Below are 24,542 nucleotides of genomic sequence, written 5' to 3'. Positions count from 1 at the left end.
ATGGATGAGCCGCCAGCAGTTCATGGCTGGGCTAGAAATGGGTCCGCCCTCCTCCCGACTCAGGCTGCCCCAGATGTGGGCCGTGTGGCTTCCATGCTGTGTCTCTGCTTGTGACAGATTAGTGGGTGGGCGTCCCCGGGCCCGAGCTCGCTGTGGCCGTCTGTGTCCTCTGGCTGTCATTGTGGGGAATGGTGGTCCCACATGGCCACCACTCTTATAGACTTAGCAGACGTCACGTGCAGCTACCGCCTGTAATTGGAACATACCATTCTATTTTTCAAAGTGTCCCCTGGATCAAGTCAGTCAGGTTTTCCCACTGAAGAGTAACTTTTTGTTTTGGGTTTGCAGAATTGGATTTTGGAAATTCTGCAGAATGCTGCCCGGGATGCCAAATCTGCCTATGAGATCCTGCGGGATTACAGCCTCTTAACGTGGATCCTACACATCCTGGAGAGCAAGTAAGCACCGTGTCTGTGTGTGTGTGTGTGTGTCTGTGTGTGTGTCTGTCTGTGTGTGTGTGTGTGTGTGTGTGAGAGAGAGCAAGAGACTGTGTGTGCTGTGCGTCAAGCAGAAGGAGGTGACGCGGAGACCGTGGCGCCTCGTGCCGTCTCTCGTGTCCGCTGGAAGTGTCCTGGAGAATCTGTTCCCGAAACAGCATCCTCTGCACCACCTTTCCGTCTCTTGTGCCAGGTCCAGGCTCCTCCCCTGGAGTGGGGTCCCCCACCCGAGGTTTCAAGGTCTCTGCCCTTCCTGAGGCAGAAACAGGGAGCTCCTGTTTCAGGAACGCTCGTGCGGTCATGTGGGTTCGCACTCCACTCCCGCCCAGGGTCAAGGTGCTCGGCGAAGAGCCGGTGCCGGAGTGGCGTGGAGCGCTGGAGTGGGTGTTTATCTTGTTACTGGGGCTGCTGTCACCGGGTGGCTCAAACGACAGTTTCATTTTCTCGCCTTCTGGAGGCTGGAAGTCCGAGATCAGGGGGCCAGCATGGTTGGGTTTGGCGAGTCCTCACATGACCAGGGAGAGAATGAGAGAGCTCTGGTCTCTTTCTCTTCTTACAGGACATCAATCCCATCGTGGGGGCTCCATCCTCATGACTTCTAAACCTAATGGCTTCCCCAAGGCCCCACCTCCAAATATAGTCCCGTTGGGGTTAGGGCTTCAGCCATCTGAATGGGGCGGGGGACACAGTTCAGTCCATAGTGCGATCGGTTTTGATTCCTAACACTCTCCTAAGTTTGAGGCTGTGTGAAAAGATGAAGACCTTGTCTCAGCAGACAGCCCTTGGTGGCAGGGATCTTTCTTTCAAACAGCTACCTATGATGATAAGCCTGGGGATATCCAGGCTCTTCCATGCATTTTTTTTTTCCTTTTGTGCATTTTTTAAAAAGAATTAAAAGATTTTTCTCTGAAAGAAAGTAATGTCTTATATCTCAAGGCAGCATTGGCTGATTATCTGTTCCTGGCTGTTACCTTTATGCTTTAGGGTTGGGTTGTTCTCGTGGGCGGGAAGGCTCTTCTTACGGTGCCACAGCGGCTCCAGAATGTCCCTTAGTGGGGACTGAGGTGGTTGGCTGGCTAGAAAGGAGGGTTGGGGCCTCGCCCTGGGTTGGAGCTGCATTTCTGTAGCAGACATCCTGTGTTCACTTAGATGCTGTGTCCCCCTCTTTGGGGGCTGCAGCGGGAGGTGCGAGGATAGAATGGTTGGGGGAGAGGGGAGAAGTCTGCCACTTGGGATGGTCACCACCGTCGCAGGCTCTTCCATGGTTGCCGCCCACCCCCTCCAGGAGATGTCACTGGGAGGAGAGGGTGTGACAGACAGTGGACTTGCCCACATTTGGTTGCAGGTTCCTGGAGACTCAGCTGCTCTCCAGCCTCATCTCCCTGCTGCACACGCTGTGGGTGACCACCCTGGGGGACAGAGGCGTGGAGGCAGGGCAGCAGCCTCCTTGCAAGCCTGGGTCCCAGGAGCCCCCGAAGCTGCTCGCCCTGCACTTGGTCGACGAGTTCCTCTACGTTCTCCTTGTGCTCACGAAGCACCTGAGGTAAGCCCCTCCCCACTGGCCATGACCCCTTGGAGGTCACCTGTCGGCCCCCCCTTAGTCACGGCTCCACAGGTAGGCTCTGGGCCGGGGCTGCCATCCCTTCGGTGACGTCAGGAAACCTACTTCAGCTGCTCCTCTTTCCACGTCAACTTCAGGAGGTTCCTTTCAAGACCGTGAGAACTTAGCACACTCGAAAAACCTAAAGCCTGTCATGCCAGATCATTTTTAGCAGGCAAACCATCTATTGGACTTTTGGATTCAAGCACTCAAAATGTTTTATAGAAAGAACGTATTTTCCATGATCTAAGCCTAGGAAAGTTAAGCTGTTCCCAAACTCGCCTCCACCTTCATTAGCCTACGGGCTCCCTGATCCATGAATTTCCTTGAAAATTTCAGTATTTTCCCCTTGGAATTACACTCCTGGTTTCCTCAGGAGAGCTCAGTTCTTCTCAGATTCTACTGTGTTAGAGAAAATACACTGTGTGCCCTCAGATTTCTGATTTGGGAACAGGGGTATGCTGATTGAAACCAGAGGATCGATAGCAAATGGACTGTCATCTCAGAATGAAACTGTCTTGATAAAGAACAGGGCATTTGGTTTTCTGTTGTTCGGAATTCAATTGTTGGATTCATGCCAGAGCGCCCGTTTCTTATTTTGGGGTTGTCCAAAGACACATTGGTCTCTGAGAACCGATTGTTATTCAGAATACTGATCGTATTAATGTTAAAATTGTGGAAGGCAGATGGTTTTGAATTTTAAATTCCTTAGAACTCGGAGGGGTGTGCGTCCCCGCAGTGCCCACCGTCAGGTTTGGCCGTGGGTGGTGCTGGCCCCGGGCTTTGCCGAGCCTTTTCCCTCGAGGCTGAGAGTTCCTGAGACGGAGAGGAGCTGGCGGTCCTGGAGCTGTTCAGCGTGGCCGCTGGCGCCCTCACCGCAGGCTCTGCCCAGCTCTCCCGGTTTCCAGAGCGCTTTCTGTGCCTCCAGGGTGGAGCTCAGACTCCGGTCCCCGTTCTGCCTCCCCTGGAGGGGCTCCCTGTTTCCCGCGCTGTGCGCTGGGCTCCACGCTCTTGTCTGTAGTAAAGGGTCTCCCGGGCTGCGGGTGGACGGTGTGCTGAGCTGCAGGACGAGGTCCTGGGCCGCTGGGCGAGGAGGCGGCCCTGGCTCAGTCCATGGCGTTGGCTCCCGCAGGCCCGCCTTGGCCCCCACCCAGTTCACCAGCTTCTTCGGGGCGCTCGACTCCGTGCTGAGGTACCGGGCCGCCGTGCTGCAGGCCTTCAGGGACATGAACCGCTTCACCGTGAACGAGACTGTGCTGTCCACCAGGGATGCCCTCGTCCTCCTGCACCAGTGGAGCCTCGTCGAGAGAGACGTCAGGCTCCAGGAGGACCTGAGAGCAGCTGCGGAGAGATGCCAAGTCGGGGAGCTGCTGAGTGAGTGTCGGACCCGCCCCCCAAGCTGTGCTCGCTGCCCCGCGGAGCAGCCGGCGTCTTACCGTCCCTGAGCGGCACGTCTGCAGCTTAGAGACAGGGCCCATCCGCCTTCGTAGCCCGGGAGGGAGGTGGGGGCCGGCTTTGAGTTCCAGCTCTGCCGCTAACCAGCGCTCGGCTGCTACGCTAACAGTAACGACGGGTCACAGGGAAGCACTGAGCACTCACTGTGCTCCAAGCGTGGGGACGCATCCCGGGAGAGCACAGCCCGCGGGCCGCCCCACCATCTGCGTCTGTGTGTGTGTTTGGGGGTGGGCGGGACACCAGTCTCACCGCCTTTTCTCTTTTCTCTGTGTGTGTGTGTGTGTGTGTCTGTGTGGTGTGTATGTGCGCATGTCTGTGTGCGTGTGTGTGTGGTGGGGGGGGTGTGGTGTGTGTGTGTGCCTGTGTGTCTGTGTGGTGTGTGTGTGTGTGCGCGCGCGTGTGTGTGTGTGCATGTGTGTGTGTGTGTGTGTGTGTGTGTCTGAGACAGAAATGCTCAAGGATAAGAACAAGCCAGTTGGGCCAGCCCGAGCCAGAGGCCCCCGGGGCCGGAAGCGGAGACCCGGGGAGGCCGAGGAGGCGGTGGACCCCGAGCTGCCGGCGTCTACCTTGGAGGCGTGCAGGAGCCTCCTGAGGTCCATCCTGACCCACTGGGGGCCCGCTTTTCCTGACCCCGAACCTGAGAGCGAAGGCCCAGGCCCCGTGGGCGCCGTCACCGCCCTGGTGGCCGGCTGGGTGCTGCGCTCCGTGGCCGCGAGCCCGCTCGGCTGGGCGGAGACGGCGGGCCTCCTGGGCTGGCTCAGGAGCCGCATCTTGCCGCGGCCGGCGGTCGTGGCCGACCTCCTTCAGGACAGCGCTGTGGCGAGCGGCGTGTTCAGGCTGTACAGCCGGTTCTGCGGCGCCGAGGGCCTGGCGGGGCCCGAGCAGAGTGCGGCCGGCCTCTTCAACGCCGTCATGCTGCAGCTGGTTGCGGCCCGCGGCCCCGCGGGGAGCCCCTACTGGCCGATGCTCGAGGCCGTCCACCTCTCTTCTCTGAACGCGGGGGATGCGGCCACGCGAGGTAAGGCTGGTGCTCAGGTCGGAGGCTGAAGAAATGCGGGAGGGGGCCTGGGGTGGGGGGCACCTCCTGTTCCTTGGGGCCTGTCGTAAGCCTTTGGGGGCCCCTCACCACGGTTCTGGGGTCGGGGAGAGGGCCACGGGGCCCTGAGTGTAGGGGGAGAGGAGGTCTCTGCCTTTGCCTTCAGGTGAAAGGAACCTTTAGTGATGGTTTTGCTTACAGTGGAGAAAGAGGCTCTCGTCACAACCTCGTGTCCCCCCGGGACGCTCTCCTGCAGAGCAGTGGCTCCCCTAAGTTTCTACCGTTATTACCCACATGAAGAGTTATGTTTCATGTCGTGGCCAGGTGTGTGTGTGTGTGTGTGTGTGTGCACTCGAGCACACATGTGCACAAGAGCACACACATGTGCGCACACAAACACACAAGTCACGCAATTTATGTGCTTGGCGCTTAGCAGGTTCTTAATAAAGGTGTGACTGCACAGACGAGGGAACAGCAAAGGCTGTAGGAGGACAGCAGGGAGGCTCTGACCACGTGCAGGCGGCTCCTCCGTCCGGGAGGGTGGACCCTGCACTGAGGGATGAGGGACACGAGGGGGAGAGGGAAGGGGGCGGGCCCACAGCGCGGCAGGTGAGCTCACCTGGTAGCCGGGGTGCCCTGCCCTCTCCTGTGGCCGCAGTCGGGGACCTGAGTCTGGGCCTGTAAACCTTCTCTCCCGTGCCACTGAGGGGATGATGGGAAGTGACTCCGGGCCGCTCCTCCCAAACTGCGGTTGTGGTTCTTGGCCTGGGTGGTCAGCACCAAGGAAGAGGCTTGACTTGTAGTACTTTTTTTTATACATTTCACACACATTCATTCATCACGTGAAAAGATAATTTTTAAATGAACAAGAAAGGTTAACCTAGAAGTCAAGCGAAGGCGGAATTAATTTACGGCAGTGCACGCTCACTGCCATCTGGGGCTTCGCAGAGCCCCGGGCCCCGGGCATGTGGGCGGGTGACTTGTCTTCCGACCGACCGGATTGCGTTCTGATGGCCTTGTCCCTGTCCTCAGCCACTGCTGCGTTCCTGGTGTCTCTGTACATTAAGGACGTCTGGCTGGGGGCCCAGCGGCCAGACACCCTCCTGACCCACGTCCAGATGGTCCTCGACGCCTCGGAGGACATGGAAGGTGGTGACGAGGAGGCCGTCGTCAGGCTCTGCAAGGACATCGCGGCCGCGATCCCTGACACTTAACCCCCTGCGGGTGGCGCTTCCGGCTCCAGGCTCTAGGAGTCAGGTTGAGTCAAGGGTTTCCATGGGAGGCCTGCGAGATGACAAGCTCTGAATATTGACCAGGCGTCCCGATGGGAAAAGTTGGCTTCATTTAAACTGACTGATAAATAATAAGCTCAAGGGACCACGTGTGCAAAGCGGTCACGGTTACAGTGGGCTTGGGGACCTTCAGGCCGTGAGCCCCAGTCAGCGAAGACCTTTCCTCTTAGGGGCTCATTGTTCCTCAAAGAAATACCACAAATCGAAGTGGCACTTCTGTGTGCTTAAGGGATTCATGGACTTTAAAGCTGAAGTGTCCAGAGATACATCAGACAGAAGAGCAAGAAGAGAGATGTTTAAAGTTTGCCTTAAGGCTTTAAAACAAAGCTTTGTGTAACTTTTTGAATAAATAAGCCCTGCCCGTGTTGTGTTAAATTATTTTAGTAAATAAAAAGGATGTTACACTAAATCCTTAAAGTATAAAATTGTTTTGACTTCTGCTTTGGAAAGACAGCCTATATTTTTAAAAATTCTGTTTCAAAGGGGGATTTAGAATTTTATAACTTGTTAATAAATGTCTATTTTTGTTAGGTTTTTGTGTTTTGTTTAATTGATTTAATCACAGGCTATTTTTATTCTACAGAGACCTGCATTTCAGAGGTCAGGATTTGACTTTTAAGATTCACTACATTAATTTATATTGTAGCTGACGAACGTTGAATATGAAGTTTCATGGGTTTCCCAGATGAAATCTGGTCCTGATCATTTAAAGCTCTGCACGTGGTCTGCTGGGCCCTCGTGCCACGTCAGCACACGGCATTCCCTGTCTGCCACCTGGGAGGTCGCTGTTTGTTTGCCCACGTGATGTTTATAGCACTGGCAATGGCTTGGTTTCAGCTTAAACATTTACACTTTTGTCTCCTTCCAGTGTTGTTTAGACTCTTCTCTGGTTTTTTTTAATGACTTAAGATTTCTACCAAGACAAGAGTAATACTTCTGTGCATTTGTCCCCTTCCCACAAGTGGGGCTCATCGTCTAGAAAACAAGGAGCATTTACCTCCCCTATTCCCTCCCCTGCAAAACGCCCACAGCAATGTTCTTGGAATATCCTGAAGCCAGAATCCTACGTTTAGATTCAAGTTGGAAAGCCCGTGTGGTCCTTTCTGCCCCCTTTCTGCATCTCTGCAGCCCATCGGTCTCCCTTCCCCCATCTTCCCTTCTAACCCACTGTCCCCCAGGCTGGCGAGGCCAGGCCTGGCCCTCACCTTACAGAATTGTTTTTCAGTCACCTGGGATGGGGTGGGGTGAGGTTTATGGGCTTTGTGGTATGGTGCTGGCACCCTGCCAGGGGCAGGCTGTCGGGCCCTAGAGAACTAGGTCCATCGGGGGTCTCAGATCAGAGGTCCCATGAAGTCACACAGCACGGGATCCTCCTGCCACTTGGGCTTAAGCCTTGCCTGCTGGACCCGACTGCCCTGTCCGGGGAGACGCTTCCCTGGGCTCTGTCTGTGAAAGGCCTTGGGGAGGTCGGAGGTGTGGCTCAGGTCCCCTGACCACAGTCAGCGAGTCTGGCCGGGCACACACTGCCCCATCTTAGTAACAGTGGGTGTCAGTGGGGGATGGAGTGGGACCTGGCAGGCACTCCCTGGGCGTCCTAAAAAAAGGTGCACATCAGCCAAGCGAACTCAGAGTTGATAAAAAAAAAAAAAAATTGCAGAAGTAATAGCTGAAACTATAAAGTGACATAGTAAAGATCAGTGAATATTTTTTAATCTTAATTCATACATATTTTACTTTTCTATCCTTCCCAAAGCAAGCATAAGCAGTAAGTAGGCAGGTTAAGTGCACTAAATAAAATGAGCAATATTTGGGACTTCCTCCCTCGGCCAGATGGGCTGTTGCCAGCCTTGGGTAAATGCATACATGCGCCCCCTTGTACAGTCATTCTTGACCTAGTTGCACAACTTGCTACCTGTAAACAGGCTTTCAGAGGGCACGTGTGTGCCCAGGTTGGTTTGAGTTCCCCGGCTCACTCAGCAATGGCCCTGGTTTGGGTTGTTGGTTCTACCATCGAGAGGTTCTGTCTGCAGGGGAGGCTCACTGGGCTTGAAGTTCCGGACGTCAGTTGGTGCCGTGCGGGTCCCCATCGAGGGCCAGTTCCCAGAGGAGAGCAGGGTGGCCCTGGGGGGTGGAGGGGGGCCGAGGTAGAGGGACTCCCCCGCTGCAGCTGCTGGACGGGGCCCGATGCTCTGCCACCTGGTTCCTCGACCGAGCTCGGTAGAGGCGGCGGGGTCCCCTGGGGGGCCCTGTGGTGCTGGGGTTGCTTCCAGACACAGAAGGGGAGGTTGAGGCCGAGACTCCAGGGGCACGTTGGGTGGTGCTGGGCATTGTTCCTGCGGACAGAACAGAGGGAAGGAAGCATCCAAGCTGCCCGGAGAACCGTCCTTCCCCGGGTTGGGGAGGGGGCTCCCTGCTGCACCCTCCTGCCTGGCCAAAGCCTGCAGGGGAGAGTCACAGGGCGAGAGCCCCTCTGCCAGGGAAGCAGGCCCAGGAAGGGGGGCAGTCAGCCTGGCTCACCAAGGCCACCACAGTGGAGAAATGGAAGAGAAGAGGAAGTGCTCGATGGTGACCCTGACCTTGGGGCTTTCCCTCTGACCTCATGTCACAGATTCACAGCTGGCGGAGGCAGGGGTTGGGGGATGGGAGGGGGGGAGGTTGACCTTCCATCCATCCACGTGTTTGAGTGTAGCTCGTCTCGTGTCCGTACCTCACACCAACTTGTATCTGAGCCAGAAATCCATCCTCCCTGGATGGAGCCTCCTGCACTCGAGGTGCTGGGGGCACGGGACACATCCCGCCTGCCTTTGGTTTCATCAGTGAAGTGGGATGGTAACTGCCTTGTGGGTATCAGGATGAGATGAGGCCATGTACTGATAGCTGTCTAAGCTAGAGAACTCGTTCAAATGTGGTTATAATTGGAACGTGAATGAAGAAGGCCAGGAAGGGAGCACGAGGGAGCCAAGCCCTCCTTCCAGGTGACTCAGATGATGCTAGCACAATCTTTTTTTTGTTTTTTTTCCCCAGCATGGAAAGAACGACTCTTTGGGAAGCAACTCAGCATTCTCTTTCCTAAATCTAACTAAGGATCTATTTGGCCGCCCTGAGCACTCCTTGTCACAAAGTTCCTGGAGAGCATTTTCTGTAGTAAGCCATGCGGCCAGTCAGGGCAAAGAGCGTCATTATTTTGCCCTGTTGTAAAACTGTAGCCCAGAAGATGCGCAAAACCCCTGTGTGCCCACCAGACTGGGGAACCTTCCGCTGGGAGGGTAGCTGAGTATCCTCGCAAGCTGTCCCTAGCACAGGGCTTGCTCCAAGTCACCTCAGAAGAGTAGAAAAGAAAGTCAATTTCATTAGTTTGTCCCTCGGGGATCTCTTGGGGGTAAAAATCTGCTGAGCTTCAACGTGAGTTCTGAAAACTGAAAGAATGGATTTCTTCATTGCTTGAAAGCTGGTCCCCGCCTCCCACATGTGACCAAGGGAACCAGAATGACCTGGTGTGTGTAGAGCCGGTGCATGAGACACTGTGGACAGGGCAGCTGGACGAGGGGGTAGGAGAGTCAGAGGCCCCTCCAGGCAGGTCTGTGAATCCGCAGATCCACAGGTCCTCTGGGAACTGGCACGGGGACCCCCCCATCAGGCAGGGGGGCTGCCCTCTGGTTCTTTCAGGGGCTTGGAGGCGCCTCTTGCCCTCCTCTCAGAACAGCTCTGCTCACCTCCCCTGCTCCCAGTTGCCTGTGCCGGATCACGGTTCCCACGCCCCAGGACCTCTTGGTCCATAATGGCGCCCAGCTACCGTCCTCCTCTGGCCCCCTCAGTGCCTCGTGGCCCCAACTCCCCTGCCAGGCCATATGTTTCCAGGGGCAGTGGCCAGCCCTGGACCAGCCCTCTCCGGGTTGGTTGCCCACCCCTGGTCCCATGAGCTATGGCAGGGAGAGAGGTGGTATAGGGCCCCTTGTAAGCGTTGTCCTTAGGACAGCGGTGGCTGTGTTGGGCGGATTCAGCTGGAAGGGAAAGAAAGTTGGATGCGGGAGGCCAATTGCGTAGCACAGGAGAATTAACATACAATGAGCTCGGCTCTAGTTACTACTTGGAACGTGTGGATTGTACCTCCAATTTAACTTCCGCTTCATGGTCTTCAACAGCTTAACTGAGTTATAGTCTACACACCACAAAGTTCACCTGTTTAAAGTTTATAATTCAATGGTCTTTAGTATGTTCCCTGAGTTGTGCGACCATCACCACAATCTATGTTGGAATAGTTACCTCGTGCCCCAAAGAAACCCTGTGCCCCTTAGCAGTCAGCCCCGCTTACTCTGCCTTCTCCCAGCCCTGGGCAACTGCTAATCTGCTTCCTGTCTGTGGATTTGCCTCTTCTAGACATTTCACATCCAGGGAATCACACCACGTGTGGTCTTCGGTGCCTCACCTCTTTCACGTAGCACAGTGTTTCCACGGGTTATCCACGTTGTGGCATGAATCAGGGCTTTATTCCTTTTTATGGCCAAATAATATTCCACCTCGGACATACGGGTTCCCCCTATTCAGCCCCTCACGTGGCCACTTACCACATACCACCCCCTGTCCTCACTTACCTCGTCTGCGGGGAGGCTGACCAGGACATGGAAAGCAGCAGGAGGAGAAGGAACACCACGAAAGCTGCCAGGCTCACCCAGAAGGCGATGACGATCGAATCTGTGGGAGGTGGACACGCATCTCCACGTCAGCGTGATGTCACAGAGCCCACGGGCGGGAAGCGAGGGCCCCCATGTGCTGTGGGGATGGGGCTCTGGGGCTTAAGTGTTCTCGGCTGTGATGGGCGCCAGAGGTACGGGGGCAGGTGTTTCCATTAATGATAAGCTTAGGAAGGAAACGGGCAGCAGCAGGGACCTGGCGTTTTCCCAGAGCCACGGGCCTCTGGGTGAGTTTAGGGAGCTTACTGAGGGGAAAAGACAGTAAGTGAAGTTGGGTGACACCTCGTGGATTTGCTTTTTCAGCTGCTACTAATGCTCAGAGAATGGATTTCCCCGCCTCCCATCCTCTCGGGAGGCAGAAGAAAGAGCTCCGAGCAACTTCACGTGGCAAGACGGCCTCCCCTCCCCTGTGAGGGCTGCAGCCCCTACCAGCCTGGTTAGGGGCAGCTTCAAAGACCCCAAGATCAGAGACTTAGAAAAAAAAAGATGTGCACTAGGCAACAGTGCCAGCCTGCTGCATGAAGGGCCAGGCCCTTCCCGCTGTGGAGTTGTCACCCGAGGCCTGCCACGGCCAGCCTGCTAGACGTGGAAAGAGCTGGTCCCTTTCTTTCCGAGGGACAGGCCCAGCTGCAGGGCAGTGGCAGGAGGAAAAAGCACTATCGCAGCCGCTACTCTGGCTGTATCTGTGGCCGGACGTGAAAGGACACAGGGAAAGCAGGAAAGATGCTTAGTTTCTTCCGGGCCCTGGGTAGATCCTGGCAGGTCAGGAGGTTCCTTTCTCTGAGACTCCGGGTCTGGAACTTTCGGCAAGTTGCTAGGGAACTGCAGGGGTATAGTTTCTCTTGGGGTTTGTCTTTGGCTCTGGGCACAGAGTACCAGGCTCATAATTAGTGTCTGCAAGTACCTTATCCCAGACACACTCATGCCCCCAGGACAAGATGCCCCAGACCAGGATATGCTAGGCACCTACATGTGTGACCAAAGGAAGCCACTGAAGGATGGTAATCAACAGGCATGTATTAAGCATGTACACGAGCCAGGCTTTGCTGGGGGCTGTTAAGGATTCAGAGGGGGCCAACCTAGCCCACCAGAAATCGCTGACCCCCTTCAGGATGCTGCATCTCTCCCCCAGCATCCTCCTCGGCACTCCTGCTGCACTGCCTGTGCTAGCCCTGCCCTGCCTTCTGTTGGGTTCTGTTCAAACAAAAGATGTTTCTGTGATGGATTCAAATGAAAAGATGTTTATAAATGGGTGAACAAATGAACAAATAACTGAATGAATGAATGGAGGATTAGAGATCTATGAGTCATTTGTGGGGTAAATAATAGTAATTTAGTAAAGATCGTTACCTCTGCCCTCTATGATCCAAGACAGGTAGAGGGAGAAACTGAGACCTTGTAAGAGTTGATTTTAGGTCCTAAAAGTGTCAAAAACAGGTAATAAGGAAAAGATGCAGTATCTGCAAAAGGAATCATGGACCTCTACCACCTAGTAATGCATCAGCAACTTGGCACTCACACTGAAGAGAGGCAAGGACAGCAAAGCCCCCCGAGGCTGACTCTCACCTCCTCTCTGCTTTCTGTCCCTGACCTGAGAAACTGCTGGGGGTGCTCTAGAGCCACAAACTGTTGAAGGGGACGCATGGGCTCCTGGGAAATAGGAAATGAGGTTGTTGCCATCTGTCTTAAGCTTAAGGACTTTTTAAAAAAATTTTTATTGGAGGGCTTCCCTGGTGGCGCAGTGGTTGAGAATCTGCCTGCCGATGCAGGGGACACGGATTCGAGCCCTGGTCTGGGAAGATCCCACATGCCGCGGAGCGACTGGGCCCGTGAGCCACAACTACTGAGCCTGCGCGTCTGGAGCCTGTGCTCCACAACAAGAGAGGCCGCGATGGTGAGAGGCCCGCGCACCGCGATGAAGAGTGGCCCCCACTTGCCGCAACTAGGGAAAGCCCTAGCACAGAAACGAAGACCCAACACAGCCATAAATTAATTAATTAATTAATTAAAAAAAAAAAAGCTAACTCTTTCATTAAACCATCTTTAAAAAAAAATTTTTTTTATTGGAGTATAGTTGATTTACAATGTTGTGTTAGTTTCAGGTGTACAGCAAAGTGAATCAGTTATACATATACATATATCCACTCTTTTTTTAGATTCTTTTCCCATATAGGCCATTGCAGAGTATTGAGTAGAGTTTCCTGTGCTGTACGGTAGGTTCTTATTAGTTATCTATTTTATATACAGTAGTGTGTATACGTCAATCTAAAGAAGCCTCTGACTTTCTTAGCGTTCCTTGCCTGCTCACTGTGTATTATCCCGCAATACCTGCTTCAGTTCAACTCTGTCCCAGAGAGTCACAATTTATTGTATAACCCTCAAAGTGTAAGAGTATGTATGTTTCCAGAAAATATGGTTTGGGATTTTTATTGTATAAGGAAGTTTCAGATTTCTGCAGACACTAACGCTCTTTTACTTTCATAAAAGTAATGCAGGATTTGAGGTCTCTGGCACCTACGTAAGTTCCGTCAGAGCCTCTAAGAAAACAGCTTCCAAACCTGAGCAGTTGAGACGCCCCCTCCCCTCTCCCAGGCTCACACTGTCTCTCCCAGCCCTTGGTCATTATCTGCTGAGCAGGAAATGAGATGTTACCACTCCCAGAACACAGCGTCTTCAGAGAAGTGAAATTTTAATTTCGCCAGACCAAAAAGGCGAACAGTAGCCACTAGCCGTTTCCTGTACTATATTCTATTTCGTCATGTTCTGTTGAAAAAGGCAGACAAGAAAATAGGGTTTTTTCCTCTTCTTCCTGAAGGTTCAGCCTAAGTGCTTGAGAGAACATTTTGTACCAAGGGTGAGAGCTGTCATTCCCCAGTGTTGGAAATGTTTAAACATCCGTGGGCTTGTCTTTACAACAAGGAACACCAGGCTGGCTTGACAATGAAACTGGTCCAGCCACGGAAAACTCCCCTTCCCTTCCCTCTTCTCCAAGGTCCTAGAATAAAATTAACCCCAAGATTTTCCCCTTCTTGGGGAATAATAACGGGGTTAAGGGCCTAGGCTCTGGAGGCCATCAAATTCTGACTTGGTCATTTCCTAGCTGTTTGATCTCAGGCAATCTGAGATTTTTACATCTCTAAATTTATTAACAGATAAACTCCTTATCTGTTAAACGGGTATAATAGTATGTGTTTTTTGGCTGTTAGGCAAATTAAATAAAATAATATGTGTATGCAATGTACATGGCACAATTCCTTGTTTAATGGTTGTGAACCAATGTATAAATAGAACTAATATTATTTCAGTTAAGAGGGCTTTGTGGCAAGTAATATCACAGCATCCTTCAAGCTCACTAAAATGTAAGCTACGAGTAAAGGTAATTGTAGCATAGACTGCTGGCTGTCAATCCTAATGTTTGCTTTCACATGCTTCCATAGTAATAGAACCCCTCCTTTAGCAGGTCACATGGCTTCCTGGCATGAAGACTACATTTCCCAGCCTCCCTTTCAGTTAGTAGGGTCATGAGACAAGGTTCTGGCCAATAAAATGTGAGTGGAGCAGTTACAGGACAGCTTCTAGGAGTCCTTCTGCAGAGATGGCTGGATTTCTAAAACCCATGTCCCTTCTTATGCCCTTACTCCATTTTGTTGCCCAGAAGATGGATGTGATGGCTAGAGCCAGGCTTGGATGGCAGGGATGGCAGAGACATGAGCTAGAACAAAGCCACTTCTTGAAGATTTCATGGAGCTGACCTACCATCCCATCCTTCAAACTTGTACATGAAAGAGAAATCAACATCTGTTTTATCTGGAACTCTGTTAATTTAACCAATTTTCTCTATTGAATGTGTAAAAAAATTGACTTTTTAAATGAACATATCAAAACTGACAAATCCAAATGAATGCGGACCTTCAAAATAATTATCCGCTCTCTACCACAGAGTCATCTAAATTTTCCTAAAATACATACGATGATCAAACATTTATAAATTCTTCTTTTGCAATCACCTTGAAGGACACACACACACACACACACACACACACACACACACACACCAATTTTGCTACTTTATGAGATATTTTACTTTTGACACCCAGCTGGTATCAATCAGCTTAAGTCCATTCACCTGATTGGTTTCTGGGTGATTCTTAACTATTTCCCAGAAGCAAATCCACTCTCCAAAGAAATACATAACTTATCACTGTGGACATTTCATAGAATGTGTCATGGCCACCAAAGTCATTTCCAAAGTAAGCGTTCCAGGCAGTTTTTGAGCAATGACAGACTCATTCAAGTTTGGCAGCTCCACATGGGGCTAGCTTGATGGGAAATTTGTTCCAAGGTAAACATGCTCATATCTTTGTTTAAAAATCACTTTCACTGCTTACGTCATGTCCACGGGACTGACAATTTGCTGAAGATTTAAACATCATAATTAAAGTTGTAACCTGAACTTGATCCCTCTGACCAAAAGAGAAGAGTTATATATAGGTCCTTTGTTCAATCTTTACCCTGAAGTCTATGCATTGTGTTCAGAACAGATTGGTTAGCGGTATGTTTTTGTTCTTCCTCTCCTAGCTGTCAGAGAAGCAGATGAATAGACTGCCTTATTATTATTTATTTTTTAACATCTTTATTGGAGTATAATTGCTTTACAATGGTGTGTTAGTTTCTGCTGTATAACAAAGTGAATCAGCTATACATATACATATATCCCCGTATCTCCTGCCTCTTGCGTCTCCCTCCCACCCTCCCTATCCCATCCCTCTAGGTGGTCACAAAGCACCGAGCTGATCTCCCTGTGCTATGCGGCTGCTTCCCACTAGCTACGTATTTTACATTTGGTAGTGTCTATATGTCCATGCCACTCTCTCACTTCATCCCAGCTTACCAGACTGCCTTATTATTGAAGCCGCCAGAGGCAGTGCATCAGCAGAAGTCAATATGGGCTATGACAAATTCTTCCTAACCCCTAATTAAAGGAAGAAGACATATTGATCTGAGAGGTAAATAATAACAGCAGTAAAGCCAGACACTACCCAAGGAAAATCAATTCATCTCACTACTCCCTGCAAGGGAGTACTTGAGTAGTATCTGGAGACTCATCGTATTAAAATAATCTGTATGGTTGCTATAAGATTGGAATATGGGACTGTTTTTTTCTCCTAAGCTTAGCCTCTGAAAAGGGAACAAATAGAAGATCAAACGTGTAATCAGTCTGTTCAGGCAGGGTCTCAGGAAACAGATTTGCATTTTCCACCTCTCTGACAGTGTTGGGAAGATTCTTAACCTTTCCGTGAAACAGAAGCCACATCTGAAAGATCACAAGGGTAACAATCCTTGTGACGTCCCTGTAACAGAATCACACCAGATTTTAAGCCATCCCTGGGAAAGGGCAACCCACAGCCTTCAAGTCAGCACTGAATGCTCATAAAAATATATCTAAATCCCTAGATGTTTCCAATTATCTGCCCAACCATGATGGAATAAATTGCACTGCCTGGGCATGAACACAAAAATCTTAAAATCCTTCCTGCTTGCTGGGTTAACACATGAGCTCGGGGATTTTTTCTTCTATTTTTGTCTTCTCTACTTGACATAGGAGTTGAACCCAGCCTGGACTTCGCCATGTCTACCAGCTGCCCTAGGTGACCTTCTAGTGAGACGATCTGAGCAAGAGCTTTGCCTCTTTGCCCAAAGCATTCCCAGCATCTTTCTGTCTTTGATGTGCACCCCTGCAGAGACCTGGGATACGATGCTTTCTGATTTGTTTGACTGGGTTGGCGATCCAGCCCAGAGGAACTGGCAGGGAGAGAAAGTCACATTTGTCAGTAAAGGAGGTCACCTGCTTGCTGTGGTTGACCTCTGTCCACCCTCACCTGGACTCACGCTTACCTTACCGTATCTTTGAAGCCAAGTAACAGAGCATCCCTGAGACTGCCCAATGCTGCCTTTTGCTGATCATCACAGAAAACAAGAGTGACACAGTGATAACAGGAGCACAGAGATTGGATGAGGGAGATTTCTGCTTTTGCATTTTTTAGGCTTTTTCTTTTTTAGTGAACTTTTTTGAATTCAAATACTAAGGACAAAAATAGGCGAGACATCTTTACTTAACACACAACAGTGGAAAAAGTTCTCTCCCCAAGGCCACTGCTTATAAGAGCAAAATTCTGGAAACATTCTATATGTTCAAAGATACATATTTCTAGAACACCATGCAGCTATTTGCAAAATTTTTGTGAAAGAATATTTAACAACATGGGAAAACAAAATACTGTGAGGTCAGTAAGAGCAGGGTACAAAATAGCATACACAGCCAGATCTGATTTGAAATATATCTAGCAGACAGGATGTGCATAGTGAATTCTCTCTGTCTGCTTCAGCTGATGGCCAAGACAAAGGTGCCACTATAGACTGAATGTTTGTGTCTCCTCCCCACCATTCATATGTGGAAGCCCTACTCCCCAGTGTGATGATTTTTGGACGTGGGGCCTTTGAGAGGTAATTAGGGTTAGATGAGGTCATGAGGGTGGAGCCCTCATTGGGATTAGTGACCTCATAAGAAGAGAAAGAGACACACATACACTCTTTCACCATTTGCACCAAGGAAAGGCCCTGTGAGCACACAAAGAGTAGGTGACCATCTACAAGCCAGGAAGCAAGTCCTCACCAGACAGAGAATCTACTGCCACCTTGATCTTGGACTTCCAGCCTCCAGAACTGTGAGAAATAAATGTCTGTTATTTAAGCCACCCAGCCTGTGATATTTTGTTATAGCAGCCCAAGGAGACTAAGACAGGGCTTGACTACTTAAAATCTGACTTGGTGATGCTTAGCTATAAGGAATTTTCTTTAGAGACAGTAGATAGTATTCAGAGTCCCGCACGACCCTCATCTTGTAGGAGAGGGTGCCCTGCCCTCGAGTCCATGGGGACAATCCAGGGCATTCCCTATGTGTCTGTTGCATACTTCCCAGCCTGCAGACCTGTGGGAAATAAATTTCTGTTGTTTATAATACACCCAGTCTATAGTATTTTGTTATAGCAGCCTGAAAGGACTAATACAGGCTGCTGTAACAAAGTACCGTGTCTGGGGTAACTTAAACAACAGAAATTAATATTCTCACAGTTCCGGAGGTTGGAGGTCCAAGACCAAAGTGTCCGCAGGGTCGGTTTCTTCTGAGGCCTCTCTCCTTGGCCTGTCTTTCACTGGGTCCTCCCACGGCCATCCCCCTGTGTGTGTCTGTGTTCTAATCTCTTCTTACAAGGGCACCAGCCGCTTTGGATTACGGCCCAGCCTAATGACCTCATTTTAACTTAATCACCTCTGTAAAGGTCTTATCTCCAAATACAGTCACCTTCTGGGGTACTGGGAGTTAGAACCTCAACATAAGAATTTGGCGGGGGGCCGGGGGACACAATTCAGCCTATAACACCAAGGAAGGACAAACTTGGAAGGGGTTCAGACCTCCCTGGAGGAGATGTGGTTTGGCCACTGGATGGCAGAGGGGTTGGGTCATTCAGCCAGGCCTGAGCTTGCCTGGAGCTGCTGGACAAACCATAGAGAACCCTCTGGAGGCCTGGTGGGTGGGTGGGGGTTGTTGAGGGGGAAGGGAGGGAGAGGGAGGAGTTGGCCGGCAGGGGCTCTGGAGGCACGGCCCTTCCCCGACCAACCACAGGTTCCCCGGGGGCTTTGGTTTCTTTGTCTATATGGCTGCAGAGAGGTTATTGCCACATTGAGGCTGCAAGATCTCAGGGAGACGGTGTTCTGGGCCAGGGACCGGAGCTAGTTCCCCCAGACATCCCCACGCCCTCACTGCTGAACCCTCAACCCCGGTGCTCCAGCAGTGCCCTCCAGAGCCCTCTCCTGAGAAATCCTAACATGTGCTCACTTTAAAGAAATTCCATCGTTGATCACAGAGCCTATTTTGAAGGGCGCATTCAGAGCTGAGAGACAATAAATTGATAATTGATGCAAATATTCATCGTAAAAATTAATAATGTGTGCAAGAGCTGCCTACTTCACATTAGTTTATTCATTCATTCAGCAAACAGCTATTGTGTGCCTACTGTGTGCTAGGCACTATTTAGGAGCTCGGGGGAGAGAGAAAGAGAGAGAGAGAGGTTGACAAATGTTCCTGCTCTGCTGGATATGACATCCTGGTGAGAATCTGCCCCCTGATCATGACGAGTGTCCTGGGAAGAGTCCTGAGGCATCAGAGCTGGAATTTAGGTCCTGGCTCTGTGACTAGTCAGCTGGGTGACATTAAGTAAGTCACTTGGCCTCTCTGAGCCTCACATACGTCTACTCCCGTGGCTGTAACACCGGAGCACGCTCATTCGTTCATTTATGCGGCCGCTCCCTCCTATACTGTGAACTCCTAAGGGTAGGGATCTTTTCAACTTTATGTTTCCAGCCCCCGCACATGGCTGTTTCCTGCCCACGTGTCACCACTACCCTACTGACCCTCACATTTATATGTTCACCAGAGCCATTTTCTTAGCAAGCAAATCGGCCCTTGTCTCTTCCCTGCTTACAATCTTAAATGACTCCCTGCAGTTTACAGGGATCCTCCGAGGCTGGCCTGCAAGAAACTGGCCCCTGGGGATCTGGAGCTCATCCTTTGTCACTCTTCCCAAAACACCCTCCCCGAAGCACATCTTTTATATACAGGAGTGTAACTGTTCTCTACCCTGCACCAGCCCCCTGAGTAGCAGGCAAATTCCCATCGATTTTTTGGACTCAGCTTTGCCACATCTTCCCTGGGAAGCCTTCCTTCACCTCTTACTTCTCCCCAGGGGTGTCCTTCTCTGTGCTCTGTGGGCAACTTTCGCAAATCTCCAGCCTAACACCATTAACTGAATAACCGTTTATTACTGATCAGTATCTCCCACTTGACGGGACAGTTGAGGATAAACAGTGTGACCTGCTTGATCTCTTCCTCGAGCCAGTGTCATCTACAAAAAGGGTCTGGTCTAGACTAAGAGAGACTCCAGGGACCACACTCAGCTCATTCTCATGGAGTGCACAAAATAGCTCTCATGCACATTTGGGGGGAACTGGGAAAATTTGAATATAGACCGGAGATTAGATGATACTAAGAAATTGTTGAAGAGTTTAGACGTACTGTGATGTCCTAACTTTTAATAGTTTCCTAAATTTGCTGGAGGAGTGTCATGAGGTCTGTAACCTACTTGGAAATACATCATCACAAAATAGATCATCATGGTAATAAAATAAAATAGTTGTTGAAAAAAAAATCGAGGACGTGGATTTAGTCCATTTGCTTTTATACCTCCAGCTCCCAGTGCAACTGTCTGACGCGTAATGGATAGTTACAGAATTTTGATTGTTGAATTAATCATGAGCGATGGCCAGAAGGTGGGAAAAGGTATGAAGTGTTTCTGGTCTGGTGTGGAAGTGGGTGTCTTTGAAAAGACTGAGAACAAAATTGACAGTGCCTAATTTCAGAGGGACTACCAGGAGGAAAAGGGGGCTTAGACCTATTGGGGAGGGCAGGGGCAGGGAAATGAGCAAAGGGCTCATGGTTGAGCCTGGAGTCCCTCCTATGCAGGGATGCCATGAACAGTTACGCAGGCTGCACACTGCTCAAGGGACCCCACCTGAATGGGTTGTGATTAGCTGTGTGCCCAAAGGAGGAGGCTTTTTTCTAATTTTCTCTACCATGGGATTAGTGGCAGCCCTGTTCCTATGTTTGTGGGGCTTGAGGAAGGAGAGGAGAATTAAGGTGACCATCCGATGTGCCTGGGTTTCTCAATATGCATCCATGGGACAGTCCTGGGCAAACCTAGAAGGTTGGTCGCCCTCAGGAGAGTGCAGCAAGAGAAAGAGGTTGAGGAGATGGAAGCGAAGACAGAGAGAGACTGAAACCAGGGGGAAGAAGGAGATAGGCTTGTAGGTTGATGTTTTCCAAAGGGACCAGAAAATGGAGTCACTGTCACCAGCTGATAACACAACTTCCCGCAAGCTCAGCGGCCTGTCCTCCCCACCTGAGCTCTGCTGAGCATCCATAGGAGAGGATGTCCACTTTCCCACCCACTGGACCCCGCCTCATACAGTTACAGACAGGCCCAGGGAGGAGAGAGGGGACCCAAGGGAGTTCTCAGTTTCCCCTCAGCAGCTCCAGGCAGGAGTTATTACAAAACAGCACACAAAGTAGGAGTGCAATTGTATGTGGGTGTAAAGGTGTGTGTGTATGTCCATGCACGCACGTGTGTATGTGCCTGTGTGCACATGGGGATACAGACACAGAACAACCCTAATTGGCTAGGCATCGAAACGTTAACACTGATTTTTTTTCTGACTGATAGAGTGAAGTAATTTACTAAGGAGCATATCAACCTTTAAAAAATATATTTTAAAAATGTGGTCATAGTAACACACCATCATTTATTTATCCCATCTCCTGTTGATGGATATTAGGTCGTTTCCTGTTTCTGCCTATGACATACAGTGCTGCAGTGAACATCGAAATACATGTATCCTTGTGGACACGTGCAAGCATTTCCCGAGGTGGTTGCCTGGGAGAGGGATGCTGAATGATGCCTTGTGAACATCTGCAACTTTTCTGGTCCTTGCCAAGTTGCTCTCCCAAACGGTGAACCCAGATTTCATCCCATCAGCCGCGTTTGACAGCACTCATCTCTGTACTTCTTACCCCAACACTTGAAATACCAACCTTTTAATTTTTGCTGATCCAGTGGGTGGGAAATGGTATCTGATTGTTCTTTCCCAGTGCATTTCCCTGATGACTTTTGACATTGAGCATTTTCTCATGTTCCTTGGCCATCTGAGTTCCTTCTGTTATTGTCTTTACATATCAACTGCCCATATATTTCTATTATTTTTGTTCTTGTTGATGGATGGGTTGTGTTGACTTATGAAATAATAAAGTGGTTTCCATTTTAAGAGAAAAACGATATTTCCAAAGTAGTTTCCAAAAATATAAGGGAATAGTCAGTGCAGTCTCTTTGTCATTCCTGGAATACACCAGGTGCTCCCCTGCCTCAGAGCCTTTGCCCTCAGTATTCCTGCTGCTTAAAAGACTCCTTCCCAAGACATCCTCAAGGCTTGATCTCTCACCTCTTCACATGTCACCTTAGAGAGGCCTTTACCAACCACCCTAGTCAGGGTGTCAACACTTCCTTGGGCCCCAGCTCTCCTAGCCACCCTTCCTATTTGATTTTTCTGTGGAGCACATCTTGCCATCTGCCATATTTTTCTTGTTTATTGTGAATTGAAGGCTGCCTCCAATTTTTAATGCTTCTCCCACTAGAACCCATCTAATTCCCTCCTCTTGAATCTGGCCTGGCCTTGCTAACTTATTTGCCCAAGATCACGGAGCTAGTAAGTAGCAGAGCTCAGATGTGAATTACAGCGGACAGGCTTGGGAGTCCATGCACCTAGCCCTGACGTAGCCACGGCCCCATGGCTGGTCACCCAGAAAAAACAAGACAATTAATCTATTCAGGGCATAAACACCCTGGTGGGGGAGGGATTTTTGCCTAGCCCCAAAATTCTTTTCCAGAGACGTTCGAAATTAAATTCAGATAAGACATGAAGCCTGGGATACGTGAGACACAAACAGGAATAAAGGATCCCAGAAGGAACACCTCTCCCTGTGGGTGTCAAAGATTCCTGATATCTAGGGGTTGGGTATAAAATGGCATCTCATATCCATTGTAATAAATCTGGAGTTAACTTTCTAAGACACTAGGACACTTTTGAGACAGAATATTCTTTTAAGATGGATTTTTTTTTAATAAATGAGATTTAAAATTTATTTAATTTTATTTTTTTAATTAGTTAATTAATTTTTGGCCACCCCACCACGTGGCTTGTGGGATCTTAGTTCCCCGGCCAGGGATCGAACCTGGGCCCTCGGCAGTGAAAGCGCCGAGTCCTAACCACTGGACCACCAGGGAATTTCCTTAAGATGGATTTCTTGATAGAGTTTAATTTATTTGTTTGGGGTTCCAATAAGCTGGGTGAGTTTCTTCAAATTGTAGATATCCTGTTTTCTATTGTCTGTATGCAGATATGGGAGAGTTATTTTGTCAGTCCCCTAAGATGCATAACTTGAATCCTTGCTATGAAAATACCAATCGATGTTTACTCTTCATGGGAGGGATGAGCCAGCAACTGGCTTCCCCCTGTAGGAGTCAAAAGCCCCCAACATCTAGCTTGTCTGGGGGGTGGCAGGGCAGTGACTTGTGTCTCTGGTAAGATTCCTCACTGAGATAATCTTTACTGGGTTTGGGAGTTTGAGGAGGAATTTCTTATTTGACCTCATTTCTAGCTCCCCAGGTTGTAAACTTCCAACTCCAGTTCAAGGGTGCAAGAAAGAACATCTCAAACCTCATACACAATTTAGAGAACACCAGCTGTTTTCGCCAGAAATGGAAGCTGTTTGTGGGGAAGGGGGGAAGGGCAGAGGACTGACATCATGGGTTCTAAGATTCTAAAGTTGCAAACGGTCCTCCCACCCAAAGCAGCCGGGAGACTCTTTGGAGGCCAGGTGGTGGCTGAGAGGGGTGTCTGAAGCTGAGCCAGAATTTTATTTAATTCGTGTTAATTTTAAAAACTCTTTCCTGAATGCAGAGCTACATGTTGTCCAGATCAATATGTATCCCGAAGTTCTGAACTTTTGATAATATACTTATGTGGGCTTTTATTTCAAATCTGCCACTTTCTCCCTATTACTATATGTCTTCCTTACTGCGAGTCTCGTATGTGAAAAAAAATCTGCATTTTAATGTCATGATTATATACCTTGTATCAGAAAACACACGCCAAATCTATTTTGCCCCCAAAGGTTTTGCTACAGTGCCAGGGATACAGGAAGTCCTCAGCAAACATGAAACAGAAGTCGTCAGCTTCTGCAAGGTGTAAATGAAACAGGAAACAGAACACTTCCTAACCAGACATTCTATAGGACTTTCCCCAAGGGCCCTGCCGGGGATCTGCCTCCTTTTATTAAATGATACCATCTGAGTGAATTTCAGTTTTGAGCTGGTGTGTAACAGACTATCTTTCTTTTCATATGAGAAGCATCCGGTTCCTTCTAAGGACTGCGTTCATTTTTTGAAGGACATAGTGTGTGATGGTAGTGAAATCCCAAGGAACCCAGGAGACTTCAGAATAGGCAGAGAGGATGGGCTCCTGAAACTGAGACTTTGTTTTTGTTTTGTTTGGTTTTTTCTTCATGTTCATTCCCTCAGTTAACTCATTATCTTGACTGACTAGCTGGGATAATCAGAGGAGATTGCTGACCAAGTACCAAGTTACACAAGAGATAAAGACTGGGCAGGGGCAAGGAGGAAAAGGATGTTTACTTGTCTGGTTGTCCTTCCTGAGACTGTGAAGATGAAACACTGGTGGGTATTTTAATAGGAATTAGTAAATCACACATCTGAGGAGTGGGCACAGTAACTCTCTCCCACTTCTGTACAGAGACAACAGAAAACGTGAAATCTGCAATTTGAAGAAACTCATCTAGCTTATTGGAACCCTAGACAAATCTAACTCTATCCAGAAGTCTATCTTACCAGTAGATTCTGCTCCCAAAGTGTCTTAGTTTCTCAGGAGGTTAGTTCCAAACTTATTACAGAAGATAACAGATACACCCCCCCCCCCCATTCCCTTATATCCACGAGTTCAAGTCGTGTTCTGGCTTCCCGGTGACATCTGTTGTAGTTCTTAAGTGAACGGAGAAAAGTCATTTGGGCCAACCCCCAGCCTCTGCCCGGCCAGCTTTCCCAGTTCAGGACTCACGTTTGTTGGCTTTCAGCTTATTCTCATCCACGGGAATGAGGTCCAAGTAGTCCAGGTAGTATTCGTAGCTGTAGTATGCAGTGGAGGCATTGGTCCTGTTGGCCATGCCTGCGGCACGGGCAGGTGGCCCCCTCCGGAGCTGCTCAGAGCTCTACCAGGAGGTTGCCCAGCTGA

General features: G+C 49.8%; 2 protein-coding genes and 1 non-coding gene across 4 annotated transcripts in view; 1 reads left to right on the top strand and 2 right to left on the bottom strand.

Annotated features, from left to right (window-relative positions):
• Window positions 1-6,387, top strand: part of URB1 (URB1 ribosome biogenesis homolog) — a 67,385-nt gene extending 60,998 nt beyond the window's left edge. For both annotated transcript variants that reach the window (XM_057545466.1, XM_057545465.1), the window contains exons 35-39: window positions 349-458; window positions 1,843-2,040; window positions 3,230-3,471; window positions 4,001-4,570; window positions 5,621-6,387. In XM_057545466.1, the coding sequence (XP_057401449.1) occupies window positions 349-458; window positions 1,843-2,040; window positions 3,230-3,471; window positions 4,001-4,570; window positions 5,621-5,802 (1,302 nt within the window). In that variant the 3' untranslated portion in view covers window positions 5,803-6,387. The remainder of the gene's footprint in view (window positions 1-348; window positions 459-1,842; window positions 2,041-3,229; window positions 3,472-4,000; window positions 4,571-5,620) is intronic.
• A 1,210-nt stretch (window positions 6,388-7,597) lies between these two features.
• MRAP (melanocortin 2 receptor accessory protein) lies at window positions 7,598-24,542 on the bottom strand. Its single transcript, XM_007183694.2, is given in 5 exon segments — window positions 7,598-8,019; window positions 8,021-8,109; window positions 8,111-8,213; window positions 10,473-10,572; window positions 24,369-24,542. Coding segments are annotated over 5 exon segments (564 nt in total). The 5' UTR covers window positions 24,475-24,542; the 3' UTR covers window positions 7,598-7,853.
• Window positions 22,447-22,519, bottom strand: TRNAE-UUC (transfer RNA glutamic acid (anticodon UUC)). Its single transcript has one exon. It is a non-coding gene; the product is annotated as a tRNA-Glu (tRNA).

This window comes from Balaenoptera acutorostrata, chromosome 4 (genome assembly GCF_949987535.1).
Source record: "Balaenoptera acutorostrata chromosome 4, mBalAcu1.1, whole genome shotgun sequence".
Taxonomy (NCBI): Eukaryota; Metazoa; Chordata; class Mammalia; order Artiodactyla; family Balaenopteridae; genus Balaenoptera; species Balaenoptera acutorostrata.
Note: the sequence above shows the minus strand (reverse complement) of the source record. Positions and strands in the feature narration are given on the sequence as shown.